Source organism: Scyliorhinus canicula, chromosome 9 (genome assembly GCF_902713615.1).
Source record: "Scyliorhinus canicula chromosome 9, sScyCan1.1, whole genome shotgun sequence".
Classification (NCBI taxonomy): Eukaryota; Metazoa; Chordata; class Chondrichthyes; order Carcharhiniformes; family Scyliorhinidae; genus Scyliorhinus; species Scyliorhinus canicula.
Window position 1 is genome coordinate 159,789,158 of NC_052154.1, and position 18,441 is coordinate 159,807,598.

General features: G+C 51.7%; 1 protein-coding gene across 1 annotated transcript in view; it reads right to left on the reverse strand.

Annotated features, from left to right (window-relative positions):
• Positions 1-18,441, reverse strand: part of LOC119970954 (dentin sialophosphoprotein-like) — a 165,850-nt gene that overhangs the window by 63,259 nt on the left and 84,150 nt on the right. Inside the window, exon 15 of the mRNA XM_038806066.1 lies at positions 7,641-7,739. Coding sequence (XP_038661994.1) covers positions 7,641-7,739 — 99 coding nt within the window. The remainder of the gene's footprint in view (positions 1-7,640; positions 7,740-18,441) is intronic.

Below are 18,441 nucleotides of genomic sequence, written 5' to 3' on the forward strand. Positions count from 1 at the left end.
AACTTCCCGACTCCAGTGAGAAGGCCGAGACACGCTTTCTCAATTTGCGCATAGCGCTGCTCTGTGGGAGTCATCGCCCGCGACACATACGCAACGGGGGCCATGACGAGGCCTTGTCTCGTTGCAGGAGCACGGCACCAATCCCCGACTGACTGGCATCAGTAGAGATTTTGGTCTCTTTGGTCGGGTCGAAAAACACTGGGGCCGTGGAAAGCTTGGCCTTCAGCTCCTGCCATTCACGCTCGTGAGCAGGGAGCCATCGGAAATCTGTGGTTTTGCGAATCAGGTCTCTGAGGGTCGTGGTGTGTGAGGCGAGATTCGGGATGAACTTCCCGAGGAAATTCATCATATCCAGGAACCGGAGGACCGCTTTCTTGTCCTCTGGCGTCTTCATGGACGTGATTGCTGCAATCTTTCCTCGCCCGGACGCACTCCCTGGTGGGAGATGTGATCCCCCAGAAACTTGATACTTGACTGGCCGAAGGAGCATTTGGCCCTATTGAGGCGGAGGCCGTGTACGTGGATGCGCCTGAAAACACGCTGAAGGTGGGCAATGTGTTCCTGCGTGGTGGTTGACCAGATAATAATGTCGTCGACATATACCCGGACGCCGTCGATCCCCTCCATCATCTGCTCCATGATCCGGTGGAAAACTTTGGATCAGAGATGATGCTGAATGGCATCCGGTTGTAGCAGAACCTGCCAAAGGGTGTGTTGAACGTACACAGCGTCCTGCTTGGCTCATTTGTTAGATCTGCCAGAAACCCTTCGAGGCATCCAGTTTTGAGAATAGTTTGGCGTGGGCCATCTCGGACGTGAGCTCCTGACGTTTCGGAATCGACTAGTGCTCCCGCATGATATTCTGATTCAGATCTTTAGGATCAATACAGATCCGCAGCTCACCGGACGGTTTCTTGACGCAGACCATGGAGCCTACCCAGTCTGTGGGTTCCATGACCCTAGAAATTACTCCTTAGTCCTGGAGGTTCTGGAGCTGTTGCCTGAGGCGGTCCTTGAGGGGCGCTGGGACTGTGTGAGGTGCGTGAACAATAGGCGTGGCGTTGAGCTTGAGTAAGATTTTGTACGTGTAGGGGAACGTGCCCATGCCTTTGAAAACATTATGGTATTGCTGGATGATGGAGTCGAGTTGCACCCTGAAGTCTGTGTCAGAGGATGCAGACACATCGCTTGAAGAGAGAGAGTGTACTCTCTGCACTAAGTGGAGCAGCTTACATGTCTGCGCACCAAGCAAGGAGGCTTTTGAGGCAGCAACAATCTCGAATGGGAGAGTGACTGTGTGAGCACGATGTCTCACCTCAAGGCAGCAGGAGTCGCTGGCGGCAATGGCATTGCCATTGTAGTCCAGCAATTTACACACAGATGGCAGGACAGCAGGCTGTACGCAGAGCTTGCGAAAATCAGACGACGCGATGAGATTGGCAGAAGCACCAGTGTCCAGGCGGAACCTGACAGGAGACCAGTTGACCGTAAGGGTGGCACACCACTCATCATCCTGGCTGACACTGTGGACATGGACATGTTCAGTGCCACGTTTGGGGCACATCCTGTTCATCGTAACAACGCCGATTTGGAACGGGACCTGTGGGTCATTGTAGGCACAGTCAGAATCAAGGTCTAGAGTAGGTTCATTGATGGCAGGCTGGATAACCCTGACGTCTTTATGGGGCTGGGTGGACCTTCAAAAAACAGCAGGCATGGAAGATCTGCACATAGCGAGCACTTTTCCAGGAGACACATCCGGAGTGAGACTCATCCAGAGTGGGGGATTGAAACTTGGTAATTTGGTGCAGTGAGGTAAATCAGCAAAGGTAAGTGGAAAATCTAATTCTGCTGTTTTTCAGTTAAAAGTACAGTGTGGAGCTCAGTGTCTGATTGGTTGAAGCTGCCCCCACCCTAATTGCTGAGAGGCAGTTATCTGTCAATCACCTGAGGCCTGTTTAGGGGCACATTGTATTCTTCTCTTTGAAGTTAAGGTATTTTTTGAGTCATCGGTTAGCTGAGGTCTGTATAAAAGACAGACAGACAGCGCACACAGTAAGCGAGCACTTTTCCAGGAGACACATCCGGAGTGAGACTCATCCAGAGTGGGGGATTGAAACTTGGTAATTTGGTGCAGTGAGGTAAATCGGTGCAGAGTGTGAGGAGGTGCTTTTTACCCCTGGTAAGTGACTGGTAAGTAGTCTCTCTTTTTCTTTTCATTGTCTAATTTATTTATTTTTATTTTGAAATTCTAGTTGTTTAAGTTTACCACGGGTTTACGACATGGCAGGAGATCCCAGAGCTGTGTCATGCTCCTCGTGTGCGATGTGGGAGCTCTGGGACACATCCACTGTCCCTGGCTCCTTCACGTGCAAGAAGTGTGTTCAGTTGCAGCTCTTGTTAGACCGCTTGACGGCTCTGGAGCTGCGGATGGACTCACTTTGGAGCATCCGCGATGCTGAGGAGGTCGTGGATAGCACGTTTAGCGAGTTGGTCACACCGCAGGTGAAGGTTACTGAGGGAGATAGAAAATGGGTGACCAAAAGAAAGAGCAAGAGTAGGAAGGCAGTGCAGGTGTCCCATGCGGTCATCTCCCTGCAAAACAGATATACCGCTTTGGATACTGTTGAGGGAGATGGCTCACCAGGGAAAGGCAGCAGCAGCCAGGTTCATGGCACCGTGGCTGGCTCTGCTGCACAGCAGGGCAGGAAGAAAAATGGCAGGGCTATAGTGATAGGGGACTTGATCGTAAGGGGAATAGACAGGCGGTTCTGTGGACGCAATCGAGACTCCAAGATGGTATGTTGCCTCCCTGGTGCAAGGGTCAAGGATGTCTCGGAGCATCTGCAGGACATTCTGGGGGGGGGAGGGTGAACAGCCAGCTGTCGTGGTGCACATAGGCACCAACTATATAGGTAAAAAACGGGATGAGGTCCTACAAGCGGAATTCAGGGAGTTAGGAGTTAAACTAAAAAGTAGGACCTCAAAGTTAGTAATCTCAGGATTGCTACCAGTGCCACGAGCTAGTCAGAGTAGGAATGTCAGGATAGATAGGATGAATGCGTGGCTCGAGAGATGGTGCAAGAGGGAGGGATTCAAATTCCTGGGGCATTGGGACCGGTTCTGGGGGAGGTGGGACCAGTACAAACCGGACGGTCTGCACTTGGGCAGGACTGGAACCGATGTCCTAGGGGGGGTGTTTTCTAGAGCTGTTGGGGAGGGTTTAAACTAATGTGGCAGGGGGATGGGAACCGATGCAGGAAGTTGGAAGGTAGTAAAACAGGGACAGAAACAAAAGGAAAAAGTGCAAGGCAGAGAAGACATAGTCAGAAATCCATAAGGGCGACAGTACAAGGTACAGTGACTGAGGGGAGCACAGTGAATAGGCCCAGTAATAACAAAAGGAATAAAACTGGAGATGTTAAGGTTCAAAACAGAGGTAAAAAAACCAACATAAGTGTACTTTACCTGAATGCTCGTAGTATTCGGAATAAAGTAAATGAGTTGATGGCACAAATCATCGTAAATGACTATGATTTAGTGGCCATTACTGAAACATGGTTAAAGGATGGTCACGACTGGGAGTTAAATATCCGAGGGTATCAAACTATTCGGAAGGACCGAGTGCATGGTAAGGGAGGTGATGTTGCTCTGTTATTTAAGGATGACATCCGGGCAATAGTAAGGGATGACATCGGTGCTATGGAGGATAAGGTTGAATCCATATGGGTGGAAATCAGGAATAGTAAGGCGAAAAAGTCACTGATAGGAGTAGTCTATCGGCCACCAAATAGTAACGATATGGTGGGGCAGGCAATAAACAAAGAAATAACTGATGCATGTAGAAATGGTACAGCAGTTATCATGGGGGATTTTAATCTACATGTCGATTGGTTTAACCAGGTCGGTCAAGGCTAACTTGAGGAGGAGTTTATAGAATGTATAGATTGCGAAAGCTTCCTAGAACAGTATGTAATGGAACCTACGAGGGAACAAGCGGTCCTAGATCTTGTCCTGTGTAATGAGACAGGATTGATTCATGATCTCATAGTTAGGGATCCTCTCGGAAGGAGCGATCACAATATGGTGGAATTAGCAGTTGAGGCTCCTTCATTACATGTTTTTAAGGTAAAGATAGATAGTTTTTTGAAGAATAAAGGGTTAAGGGTTATGGTGTTCGGGCCGGAAAGTGGAGCTGAGCCCACAAAAGTTCAGCCATGATCTAATTGAATGGCGGAGCAGGCTCGAGGGGCCAGATGGCCTACTCCTGCTCCTAGTTTTTATGTTCTTATGTTCTTATAGCAGCGTAGTGGCTTCGTTTGCCACACTGCAGGCAGCGTCGGGACTTCGCGGGACATTGCCGCTTTAAGTGGGTGGAGCCGCAGTTGCCGCACGCCGGAGCGTCGGGACATTAATCGTGCCTCCGCGCATACGTAGGGTGATCCAGCAAAGCGCGCAAAGCGGTCCATGACATCAGAACGCTCGCTGCGTGTAGGCGCGGGACTCCGCGAAAAGCGCGCAAAATGGCCACCATCGTTCAGATCCAGAGCCTGAATAGATTGAATCATTTGGACCAGTTCTTCCTTGTAAGGGGCTTGTCACGCTGTTTCAGCAGCCTGGATGCAGGAGTAGCGCGTGGAGCCATGTTCATGAAGTACACAGGTCTCAATGGCCGTGGAGAGAGTCGGCTGCTTTACTTTTAGTAGCTGCTGGCGCAGGGACTCAGATTGAACACCAAAAACAATCTGGTCACGGAGCATGGAGTCAGAAGTGGATCCGTAGTTGCAGGACTGCGCAAGGACGCGGGGGTGGGTAATGAAGGACTGGAAAGGCTCGTCCTTACCCTGAATGTGCTGCTGAAACATGTATCTCTCAAAGCTCTCCTTGACTTCGACCGCACAGTGGCTGTCGAACTTCAGAATTATGGTCTTGAACTTCGATTTGTCCTCCCCCTCATCGAAAGTGAGCGAGTTGTAAATGTGCAGAGCGTATTCACCGGCTGTGAAGAGGAAGAGAGCAATCTTCCGTGCGTCTGAGGCAGCTTCCAGGTCCCTGGCTTCGAGGTACAGCTGGAAGCGCTGTTTGAAAAGTTTCCAGTTCGAGCCCAGATTCCCTGCAATGCGGAGAGGTGGCGGCGGACGAATGGAGTCCATTCTGTAGGATGGCGCGAGACAGGTGGAAGGCAGATCACTGAAAGGTAGGTCTCAGAAGTGTGAGCATCCCTCAACTCCTGGTATCATGAAGTGTTGGCTAGTGTAGACTTGAGAGATGAACAGACACTTCCAACACTGATGAAGGTTCAACTCAATTTTATTAACTACTTCTGACTAACTAACACACGATGACTGTGGGTCTAAATGATGCTAACTTAAACTAGAGACAGCCTTGTCCGAACCAGTTGATTCTCTCAGCACGTGTTGTAAGTCTGTGCTGGGCTGGATGAGTTCTTGTTACACTCAGAGGCAGCACACAGAACGAGCGGGAACCGTGGTGCCCTCTGCCTTTATAGTGTGTGTATTCTAATTGGTGATTGGCTGCGGTGTTTGTACATGTTGATTGGTCCCTGTGTGTGTCCATCAGTGTGTGTCTGCACCATGATATACTGGTGTATATTATGACACCGGGGAGGGGAGGGCGTGTGCCGGGGAGGGGTGAGGGGGCAAGTGACAGGGTGAGGGGGCGAGTGCCGGGGAGGGGAGGGCGAGTGCCATGATTTAGAGTATCCACACACCCAACCCAAGAATCAACTTCCACAAAATCCTTTTCTTTGGCGAACACTGATGCAAAGTATGCATTTAACACCTTGCTCATTTCCTCTGGATCAACTCATAGATTCCCCCACTGTCCTTAATGGGTCCAATCCTTTCCTTTGCCACCCTCTTATTTTTTGCATGTGAATAAAAAGCCTTGGGATTCACCTTAATCCTACTTGCCAAGAACTAGTCCTGGACTAGGGTAAGGGATTAACATTTTAGGACTGAGTAACGGAGAAGTTTCTTCACCCAGAAGATGGTGAATCTGTGGAATTCACGACCATAAAACGTAGTTGAGACAAGAATATTGTGTAATTTCAAGTAAATTAGATATAGGGCTGGATTCTCTGCACCCCGACGGTGAAATCGTGTTCGGCGCTGGGGCGGAGAATCCAGTTTCACGCATGAAATCAGGATCGGCTCCAGTTCCGCGATTCTCCACCCCCTGAAAAGCGGTGTACCCGGGCAGTCCGCTGCGCCGCGTATCCACCAGCTGCAGCCATTGCTGGAGGCCCGCCCCGCTATTCTCCACCCCCGACCGGCCGAAGCCTCGACGGCGTATTTGTAATGTGGGCCTGCCATTCGGGATACTCGCGAGGTAGCTTCAGGCTCAGCCGCGGCCGCCATAGTCGGGGAGGGGCCGATCGGAGGGCAGGGGGGGCCTCATACGGGACTGAGTCTTTATTTGGGGACGATTCGGATTGGGCAGGTGGCAGATCGAGGGCACTATTTCTGCGGTCCAGGTCCGCGGTCTGAGTCCGCTATGGAGCACGGCGCGGCCGCTGGAGTCCACCGCCATGCGCATGCGCAGCCTCTGATCTGGAAGTGCGGGGGGCCGTATCGGCAGCTGGAGCTGTGAGCTCCACGATAGCTTAATGCCAGCCCCGTGCAAAACGGTGAATCTGTGGCCTTTTGCTGGCAGTTTTTCTGCCGTTAATGAACTCGGGCGGGATTCAGCGAGCCCCCGTCGGGTCGGAGAATCGCAGGGGTGGGGGGCGGCGTGAATCCCGCCCACGGTGGCTGCTGAATTCTCCAGCGCCGGGGATTTGGCGGGGGCGGGAATTGCGCCAATCCAGTCGGCGGCTGCTAGCAGCTCCCCACCCCCCCCCCCCCACCCCCCCACAGTGAACCCCCCCCCCTGCAAGACGGTGAATCTGTTGACTTATGATGGCAGTTTTTCTGCCATTAATGAACACGGGCGGGATTCGGCCAGCCCCCATCGGGTCGGAAAATCGCTGGGGGGGGGGGGGGGGGGGAGGTGTGTGTGAGGGGGGGGGCGAGAATCCCGCCACGGTGGCTGCCAAATTCTCCAGCGCCGGGGAGTTGGCGGGTGCGGGAATCGTGTCATACCAGTCAGCGGCTGCTAGCAACCCCCCCTCCGGTGAAAAATACCAAACAGAGTAAACACATTGTATTAAGGAACAGGAACTACAGTAATGGTGCGTTTGGTTAGTAGTGAATGAATACATATGTATTTAGCTCAGCTCATTCTATCTATATCTGAGGAGAGTTTTACTAGTTCTCAGATAGGTGTTGCATCGATTATTTAATAATGATGCAAAATTACATCTTACTTTTAATAATAACTGCTGGCAATCTTCTATTGCTGCCCTGAATATACTTCAGTCTCCTGCAACAGAATTCCCCATTTTGGTAACCATGCCGAGTGACGGGAAGGGAAGTCGGGGTGATTTTCGCTGGAGAGTGTCGGAACCTTACAGACACAATCTTGTGGTGTTCAGCTCATTTATTATGCATGTGTGAGGAAGACATCAAATCGCATGGATTTATTCTCCCACGCCATCACCTCATTGCACCAATATCTTGGTGCCATATTTAAATGTTACCACACAGCCAATCATTCTTCAACTCTGCTCCTTGACTCACCTTCAGTTCCTGTCTTACTTTTGTCTTTTATCTCATCCGATGAAATTTCCAATGGATTATAATCACTGTTTTGATCACTTGAAGGGGTTTGCTCTGAATCTACATGAACACAAAAATGCAAAACATAAACACATTGTACAAAGGAGCAGGAAATACAGTAATGATGCATTTGGTTAATAGTGAAAGAATACATATGTATTTAGCTCACCTCGTTACATCTTTATCTAAGGAGAAATATTATTATTTTGCAGAGAGTTTTCGCGTCAATATCTTCGTACCCATGGAAAATTACATCTTACTTTTGATAATAGTTGCTGGTAATTTTCTATCGTTGCCCTGAATATACCTCAGCCTCCTGCAACTGGAGGGAGGGGAAGTCGGGGTGACTTTCGCTGGAGAGTGACGCAGCTGAACCTGCAAACCCTGTGGTGTTCAGCTCATTAATTATATATGTGTGAGGGGCAGCATGGTGGTGCTGTGGTTAGCACTCCTGCCTCATGGCGCAGAGGTCCCAGGTTCGATCCCGGCTCTGGGTCACTGTCTGTGTGCAGTTTGCACGTTCTCCCCTAGTTGATGTGGGTTTTACCCCTACAACCCAAAGATGTGCAGGGTCGGTGGACTGGCTATGCTAAGTTGCCCCTTAATTGGAAAAATAATAATTGGGCACTCTCAATTTAGTTTTTAAAAATTATACACGTGTGAGGAACACATCAAATCACATTGAGTTATCCTGCCAGTGCGTGGACCCAACCTGTCAGATAGTGCCCCCCTAGACTTCCCCTCGCCACCGACCACCAGTCCCCCAGCCCTCATCGAAGACCCCCAGCCAGCAGCACGGCTCCCCCCCCCCCCCCCCCCCCCTGATTGTGGCAGCACTGGGCACAGTCCACAGCCGCCATGCTGGGTTCCCGACCGCTGAGACCGTGGACGGGATTCTCCAACCACCCGCCGGGTCGGAGAATCGCTGGGGGTCGGCACGAATCCCGCCCCCGCCGTCCGCCGAAGTCTCTGACCGCCCAAATTCTGGCCCCGCGTGAATCGTCCGCCCGCCTCGGAGAACGGCGGGGACCGGAGCGACGCTTTCGGCCCCGGGGCTGCCGGACTTCTCCTGGCCGGATGGGCTGAAGTCCCGCCGACGTGACCATGGGTCACACCGGCGTAAATTAAAACACCTTTATAATGGCGTGAACCACTGCTGATGGTTGGTCACGGCGTGGGGTGGCCGCAGGAGAAGTGACGGCGCGGCTGCAGTTGTTGTGGAGTGGGGGGGGGGGGGGGGGGGGGGGGGGGGGGGGTGTGCAGGGGGGGGTGTGGCGGGGGGTTGTGAGGGGAGGAAGGGGGTGTGAGAAGGGGTGTGGAGGGGAGAGCACACCTGTTGCGGCGCCGAATGGATCCATCCGGTAAGCGGTCCAGGAAGGATCGGGGGGGGCCACCTGCCTTAGAACGACAGCAGGCGCAGACCAGCCACCGTCTGGGTGGTAGATGCGAACCGTGTTGCGTGGATGGATGTCGGGAAGGTCAGCAGCCCGTGAGTCGTAGGAAGTTTTCTGCTGCAGTTGAGACATGTGCATGCGGTGGAGCAGGGGGACATAATCGAGGTTGGGAGCGAGAATTGATGGCACCGCCGTTCTGAGGGTGCGGTTGATTAGCAGCTGAGCAGGCGACAGGCCGGTGGAGAGCGGGGCGGAGCGATAGGCCAGCAGAGCAAGGTGGAAATATGAGCCGGTGTCGGCGGCCTTGCAGAGGAGCCGCTTAACGATTTGGACCCCCGTTTCCGCCTTCCCATTGGATTGTGGGTATAGGGGACTGGACATAATGTGCTGGAAGTTGTAGTGTCGGGCGAAGCCGGCCCATTCCTGTCTCACGAAACAGAGGCCATTGTCTGACATGACCGTCAGCGGAATGTCATATCGGGCAAATGTCTCCTTACAAGCCCTGATCACAGCCGAGGATGTGAGATCGTGCAGCCTGATGACCTCCGGGTAACTGGAGAAGTAGTCGATAAAGATGACGTCGATGCCCACTTGGTTCAAGACGATGTGACGAGCTCATGGGGCATCAGGGTCTCCCGTGGTTGGGCAGGCTGAAAACGCTGGCAATTTGAGCAGTTGAGCACCACATTGGCGATGTCATCATTGATGCCCGGCCAGTAGACGGCTTCTCTGGCGCTGCGGCGGAACTTCTCGATTCCTAAATGGCCTTCATGGAGTTGCTCCAACACTAGCTGGCGCATGCTTTGTGGGATGATGATGCGATCCAATTTCAGGAGCGCCCCGTCGACAACCGCCAGGTCATCGCGGACGTTGTAAAATTGCGGGCATTGGCCCTTGAACCACCCGTCTGACATTAGGCGCATCACCCGCTGCAGAAGTGGTGAATTTGCATCAGTCGTGCATCCGTGGCTGGCAAATGGGAGGCTGCAAACTGAACGTGGGCATCTATTTGGCAAATGAAGCCGTCATGATCATACGGAGTTGTGATCGACCTCGAGAGGGCATCGGCAATGGCAAGGTCCTTGCCAGGGGTATAGATCAGTTGAAAGTGGTACTTGCGCAGCTTGAGTAGGATACACTGGAGGCGAGGCGTCATGTCATTCAAGTCCTTTTTGATAATATTTACAAGGGGGCGGTGGTCGGTTTCAACCGTGAACTGCGGAAATCCATAGACGTAGTCGTGGAACTACCCGACTCCAGTGAGAAGGCCGAGACATGTTTTCTCAATTTGCGCATAGCGCTGCTCTGTGGGAGTCATCGCCCGCGACACATACGCAACGGGAACCATGACGAGGCCTTGTCTCGTTGCAGGAGCACGGCACCAATCCCCGACTGACTGGCACCAGTAGAGATTTTGGTCTCTTTGGTCGGGTCGAAAAACACTGGGGCCGTGGAAAGCTTGGCCTTCAGCTCCTGCCATTCACGCTCGTGAGCAGAGAGCCATCGGAAATCTGTGGTTTTGCGAATCAGGTCTCTGAGGGCCGTGGTGTGTGAAGCGAGATTCGGGATGAACTTCCCGAGGAAATTCACCATACCCAGGAACCGGAGGACCGCTTTCTTGTCCTCTGGCGTCTTCATGGACGTGATTGCTGCAATCTTTCCTCGCCCGGACGCACTCCCTGAGGGGAGATGTGATCCCCCAGAAACTTGATACTTGACTGGCCAAAGGAGCATTTGGCCCTATTGAGGCGGAGGCCGTGTTCGTGGATGCGCCTGAAAACACGCTGAAGGCGGGCAATGTGTTCCTGCGTGGTGGTTGACCAGATAATAATGTCGTCGACATATACCCGGACGCCGTCGATCCCCTCCATCATCTGCTCCATGATCCGGTGGAAAACTTTGGATCAGAGATGATGCTGAATGGCATCCGGTTGTAGCAGAACCTGCCAAAGGGTGTGTTGAACTTACACAGCGTCCTGCTTGGCTCATTTGTTAGATCTGCCAGAAACCCTTCGAGGCATCCAGTTTTGAGAATAGTTTAGCTTGGGCTATCTCGGGCGTGAGCTCCTGACGTTTCGGAATCGGGTAGTGCTCCCGCATGATATTCTGATTCAGATCTTTAGAATCAATACAGATCCGCAGCTCACCGGACGGTTTCTTGACGCAGACCATGGAGCCTACCCAGTCTGTGGGTTCCATGACCCTAGAAATGACTCCTTAGTCCTGGAGGTTCTGGAGCTGTTGCTTGAGGCGGTCCTTGAGGGGCGCTGGGACTCTGTGAGGTGCGTGAAGAATAGGCGTGGCGTTGGGCTTGAGTAAGATTTTGTACGTGTAGGGGAACGTGCCCATGCCTTTGAAAACATTATGGTATTGCTGGATGATGGAGTCGAGTTGCACCCTGAAGTCTGTGTCAGAGGATGCAGACACATCGCTTGAAGGGAGAGACTGTACTCTCTGCACTAAGTGGAGCAGCTTGCATGCCTGCGCACCAAGCAAGGAGGCTTTTGAGGCAGCAACAATCTCGAATGGGAGAGTGACACCTCAAGGCGGCAGGAGCCGCTGGCGACGATGGCATTGCCATTGTAGTCCAGCAATTTACACGCAGATGGCAGGCCAGTAGGCTGGACGCAGAGCTTGCGAAAATCAGACGACGTGATGAGATTGGCAGAAGCGCCAGTGTCCAGGCGGAACCTGACAGGAGACCGGTTCACTGTAAGGGTGGCACACCACTCATCATCCTGGCTGACGGTGTGGACGTGGACGGGTTCAGTGCCACGTTTGGGGCACATCCTGTTCATCGTAACAACGCCGATTTGGAACGGGACCTGTTGGTCATTGCAGGCACAGTCGGAATCAAGGTCTAGAGTAGGTTCATTGATGGCAGGCTGGATAGCCCTGACGTCTCTGTGGGGCTGGGTGGATCTTCAAAAACAGCAGGTATGGAAGATCTGCACATAGCAGCGTAGTGGCCTCGTTTGCCACACTGCAGTCAGCGTCGGGACTTCGCGGGACATTGCTGCTTTAAGTGGGTGGAGCCTCTGTTGCCGCACGCCGGAGCGTCGGGACATTAATCGCGCCACCGCGCATGCGTAGGGCGATCCAGCGAAGCGCGCGAAGCGGTCCATGACATCAGCACGCTCGCTGCGTGTAGGAGCGGGACTCCGCGAAAAGCGCGTGAAATGGCCACCATCGTTCAGATCCAGAGCCTGAAAAGATTTAATCATTTGGACCAGTTCTTCCTTGTAAGGGGCTTGCCGCGCCGTTTCAGCAGCCTGGATGCAGGAGTAGCGCATGGAGCCATGTTCATGAAGTACACAGGTCTCAATGGCTGTGGAGAGAGTCGGCTGCTTTACTTTTAGTAGCTGCTGGCGCAGGGGCTCAGATTGAACACCAAAAACAATCTGGTCACGGAGCATGGAGTCAGAAGTGGATCCGTAGTTGCAGGACTGCGCAAGGACGCGGGGGTGGGTAATGAAGGGCTGGAAAGGCTCGTCCTTACCCTGAATTTGCTGCTGCAACATGTATCTCTCAAAGCTCTCCTTGACTTCGACCGCACAGTGGCTGTCGAACTTCAGAATTATGGTCTTGAACTTCGATTTGTCCTCCCCCTCATCGAAAGTGAGCGTGTTGTAAATGTGCAGAGCGTATTCACCGGCTGTGAAGAGGAAGATAGCAATCTTCCGTGTATCTGAGGCAGCTTCCAGGTCCCTGGCTTCGAGGTACAGCTGGAAGCGCTATTTGAAAAGTTTCCAGTTCGAGCCCAGATTCCCTGCAATGCGGAGAGGTGGCGGCGGGCGAACGGAGTCCATTTTGTAGGATGGCGCGAGACTGGTGGAAGGCAGATCACTGAAAGGTAGGTCTCAGAAGTGCGAGCATCCCTCACCTCCTGGTATGAAGTGTTGGCTAGTGTAGACTTGAGAGATGAACAGACACTTCCAACACTGATGAAGGTTCAACTCAATTTTATTAACTACTTCTGACTAACTAACACACGATGACTGTGGGTCTAAATGATGCTAACTTAAACTAGAGACAGCCTTGTCTGAACCAGTTGATTCTCTCAGCACGTGTTGTAAGTCTGTGCTGGGCTGGATGAGTTCTTGTTACACTCAGAGGCAGCACACAGAATGAGCGGGAACCGTGGTGCCCTCTGCCTTTATAGTGTGTGTATTCTAACTGGTGATTGGCTGCGGTGTTTGTACATGTTGATTGGTCCCTGTGTGTTTCCATCAGTGTGTGTCTGCACCATGATATACTGGTGTATATTATGACACCGGGGAGGGGAGGGCCAGTGCCGGGGAGGGGTGAGGGGGCAAGTGACAGGGTGAGGGGGCGAGTGCCGGGGAGGGGAGGGCGAGTGCCATGATTTAGAGTATCCACACACCCAACCCAAGAATCAACTTCCACAAAATCCTTTTCTTTGGCGAACACTGATGCAAAGTATGCATTTAACACCTCGCTCATTTCCTCTGGATCAACTCATAGATTCCCCCACTGTCCTTAATGGGTCCAATCCTTCCCTTTGCCACCCTCTTATTTTTTGCATATGAATAAAAAGCCTTGGGATTCACCTTAATCCTACTTGCCAAGAACTAGTCCTGGACTAGGATAAGGGATTAACATTTTAGGACTGAGGTACGGAGAAGTTTCTTCACCCAGAAGATGGTTAATCTGTGGAACTCACGACCACAAAACGTAGTTGAGACAAAAACGTTGTGTAATCTCAAGTAAATTAGATATAGGGCTGGATTCTCAGCACCCCGACGGTGAAATCGTGTTCAGCACTGGGGCGAGAATCCAGTTTCACGCATGAAATCGGGACCGGCGCCAGTTCCACGATTCTCTCCCCCCTGAAAAGCGGTGTACCCGGGCAGTCCGCTGCGCCGCGTATCCACCAGCTGCAGCCATTGCTGGAGGCCCGCCCCGCTATTCTCCAGCCCGACCGGCCGAAGCCTCGACGGCATATTTCAAATGTGGTCCAGCCATTCGGGATACTCGCGAGGTAGCTGCAGGCTCAGCCGCGGCCGCCATAGTCGGGGGGCGGGCCGATCGGAGGGGTGAGGGTGCCTCATATGGGACTGATTCTTTATGTGCGGGTGATTCGGATCGGGCAAGTGGCAGATTGAGGGCACTATTTCTGCGGTCCAGGTCCGCGGTATGAGTCCGCCATGGACCACGATAGCTCCATGCCAGCCCCCTGCACGACGGTGAATCTGTGGCCTTTTGATGGCAGTTTTTCTGCCATTAATGAACACGGGCGGGATTCGGCCAGCCTCCAAATCGGGTCGGAGAATCGCCGGGGGAGGGGGGGGGGGGGGGGTGTGAGGGGGAGGGGGGGGGTGGCGAGAATCCCGCCACGGTGGCTGCCAAATTCTCCAGCGCCGGGGATTTGGCGGGGGCGGGAATCGTGTCATACCAGTCAGCGGCTGCTAGCAACCCCCCCTCCGGTGAAAAATACCAAACAGAGTAAACACATTGTCTGAAGTAACAGGAACTACAGTAATGGTGCGTTTGGTTAGTAGTGAATGAATACACATGTATTTAGCTCAGCTCATTACATCTTTTTCTGAGGAGAGTTTTACTATTTCTCAGATAGGTGCTGCATCAATAGTTTAATAATGATGGAAAATTACATCTTACTTTTAATAATAACTGCTGGTAGGCTTATATTGCTGCCCTGAATATACTTCAATCTCCTTCAACTGAATTCCCCATTTTGGAGGCCATGCCTAGTGGCGGGAAGGGAAGTAGGGGTGATTTTCGTTGGAGAGTGTCGGAACCTTACAGACACAATCTTGTGGTGTTCAGCTCATTAATTATTCATGTGTGAGGAACACGTCAGATCCCATGGATTTATTCTCCTACGCCATAAGACCATAAGACATAGGAGTGGAAGTAAGGCCATTCGGCCCATCGAGTCCACTCCACCATTCAATCATGGTTGATTTCAACTCCATTTACCCGCTCTCTCCTCATAGCCCTTAATTCCTCGAGAAATCAAGAATTTATCAATTTCTGTCTTAAAGACACTCAATGTCCCGGCCTCCACTGCCCTCTGTGGCAATGAATTCCACAGACCTACCACTCTCTGGCTGAAGAAATTTCTCCTCATCTCTGTTCTAAAGTGACTCCCTTTTATTCTAAGGCTGTGCCCCCGCGTCCCAGTCTCCCCTGCTAATGGAAACAACTTCCCTACGTCCATCCTATCCAAGCCATTCATTATCTTGTACGTTTCTATTAGATCTCCCCTCAACCTCCTAAACTCCAATGAATATAATCCCACGATCTTCAGACGTTCATCGTATGTTAGACCTACCATTCCTGGGATCATCCGTGTGAATCTCCGCTGGACCCGCTCCAGTGCCAGTATGTCCTTCCTGAGGTGTGGGGCCCAAAATTGCTCACAATATTCTAAATGGGGCCTGACTAGTGCTTTATAAAGCCTCAGAAGTTCATCCCTGCTTTTATATTCCAAGCCTCTTGAGATAAATGACAACATTACATTTGCTTTCTTAATTACGGACTCAACCTGCAAGTTTACCTTTAGAGAATCCTGGACTAGGACTCCCAAGTCCCTTTGCACTTTAGCATTATGAATTTTGTCACCGTTTAGAAAATAGTCCATGCCTCTATTCTTTTTTCCAAAGTGCAAGACCTCGCACTTGCCCACGTTGAATTTCATCAGCCACTTCTTGGACCATTCTCCTAAACTGTCTAAATCTTTCTGCAGCCTCCCCACCTCCTCAATACTACCTGCCCCTCCACCTATCTTTGTATCATCGGCAAACTTGGCCAGAATGCCCCCAGTCCCGTCATCTAGATCATTAATATATAAAGAGAACAGCTGTGGCCCCAACACTGAACCCTGCGGGACACCACTTGTCACCGGTTGCCATTCCGAAAAAGAACCTTTTATCCCAACTCTCTGCCTTCTGTCTGACAGCCAATCGTCAATCCATGTTAGTACCTTGCCTCGAATACCATGGGCCCTCACCCTCACCTCATTGCGCCAATATCTCGGAGATATTTGGGTTGTAAGGGACAACACGGAGGAATAGAGTGCCCGCACAGCACAGGCCCACCCGCGGATCGGTGGGCTCCGATCGCGGGCCAGGCCAGCGTGGGGGCACCTCCCGGGGCCAGATCCCCCTGCCCTCCCCCCCCTCCCCCCGAGGACCCCGGAGGCCACCCGCGCTTCCAGGTCCCACCGGTAAGTACCTGTTCTAATTTAGGCCGGCGGGATCGTCTGGAAACGGACGGCCACCTGGCCCATTGCAGGCCGGACAATCGCCGGGGGGGGCACTGCCAGTGGCCGCCGACCAGCACGCGCTATTCTGACCCGTCGGGGGTCGGAGAATCCCGCCCCATATATATTTTTGGTCGTATTGCTAGAAAAGCCACCTGCCAAACAGGCAATGAGTGCCATGTAGAAGCAGAAGGGCAGAATACCCGAACATGGAACACCGCAAAACTCCCACAATCCCAACTTGGAAGAATGTTGCCGTTGCTTCATCGTAACAAGGGTGAACACCTGGAGAATCCCTTCCCAGAGAGCTCTGTGGATGTCTCTACACAACACAAACAACAGTGATTCAAGAAGGATCACCACCTCAAGAAGAATTAAGAATTAGCATAAATGCATCATAGAATCATAGAATTCACAATGCGGAAGGTGTCATATTTGCCCATATCTCATGAGAGAACAGATGAAAAATCTGCTAAAAGTATTTAGACCATAAGACATAGGAGTGGAAGTAAGGCCATTCGGCCCATCGAGTCCACTCCGCCATTCAATCACGGCTGATGGGCATTTCAACTCCACCTACCAGCATTCTCCCCGTAGCCCTTAATTCCTCGCGACATCAAGAATTTATCTACCTCTGCCTTGAAGCCATTTAGCGTCCCGGCCTCCACTGCACTCCGCGGCAATGAATTCCACAGGCCCACCACTCTCTGGCTGAAGAAATGTCTCCGCATTTCTGTTCTGAATTTACCCCCTCTAATTCTAAGGCTGTGCCCACGGGTCCTCGTCTCCTCGCCTAACGGAAACAGTTTCTTTGCGTCCACCCTTTCTAAGCCATGTATTATCTTGTAAGTTTCTATTAGATCTCCCCTTAACCTTCTAAACTCCAATGAATACAATCCCAGGATCCTCAGCCGTTCATCATATGTTAGGCCCGCCATTCCAGGGATCATCCGTGTGAATCTCCGCTGGACACGGTCCAGTGCCAGTATGTCCTTCCTGAGATGTGGGGCCCAAAACTGGACACAGTACTCCAAATGGGGCCTAACCAGAGCCTTATAAAGGCTCAGTAGCACATCGCTGCTTTTATATTCCAACCCTCTTGAGATAAATGACAACATTGCATTCGCTTTGATAATCACAGATTCAACCTGCATGTTTACCTTTAGGGAATCCTCGACTAGCACTCCCAGATCCCTTTGTACTTTGGCATTATGAATTTTCTCACCGTTTAGAAAGTAGTCTATGCTTGGATTCTTTTTTCCAAAGTGCAAGACCTCACATTTTCTCACGTTGAATTGCATCAGCCATTTCCTGCACCACTCTCCCAAACTGTCTAGATCCTTCTGCAGCCTCCCCACTTCCTCAGCACTACCTGCCTGACCACCTAACTTCGTATCATCGGCAAACTTTGCTAGAATGCCCCCAGTCCCTTCATCCAGATCATTAATATATATGGTGAACAGCTGCGGCCCCAACACTGAACCCTGTGGGACACCGCTGGTCACCGGCTGCCATTCCGAAAAAGAACCTTTTATCCCAACTCTCTGCCTTCTGTCAGACAGCCAATCCTCAACCCATGCCAGTAGCTCACCTCGAACACCATGGGCCCTCACCTTACTCAGCAGCCTCCTGTGTGGCACCTTATCAAAGGCCTTTTGGAAATCCAGATAGACCACATCCACTGGGTTTCCCTGGTCTAACCTACTTGTCACCTCCTCAAAGAATTCTAACAGGTTCGTCAGGCACGACCTCCCCTTACTAAATCCATGTTGACTTGTTCTAATCCGACCCTGCTCTTCCAAGAATTTAGAAATCTCATCCTTAACGATCGATTCTAGAATTTTACCAACAACCGAGGTTAGGCTAATTGGCCTATAATTTTCCATCTTTTGTCTTGATCCTTTCTTGAACAAGGGGGTTACAACAGCGATCTTCCAATCGTCCGGGACTTTCCCTGACTCCAGTGATTTTTGAAAGATCTCAACCAACGCTTCCGCTATTTCTTCAGCCACCTCTCTCAGAACTCTAGGATGTAGCCCATCGGGGCCAGGAGATTTGTCAATTTTAAGACCTTTTAGCTTTTTTAGCACCATCTCTTTTGTAATGGCAACCATACTCAACT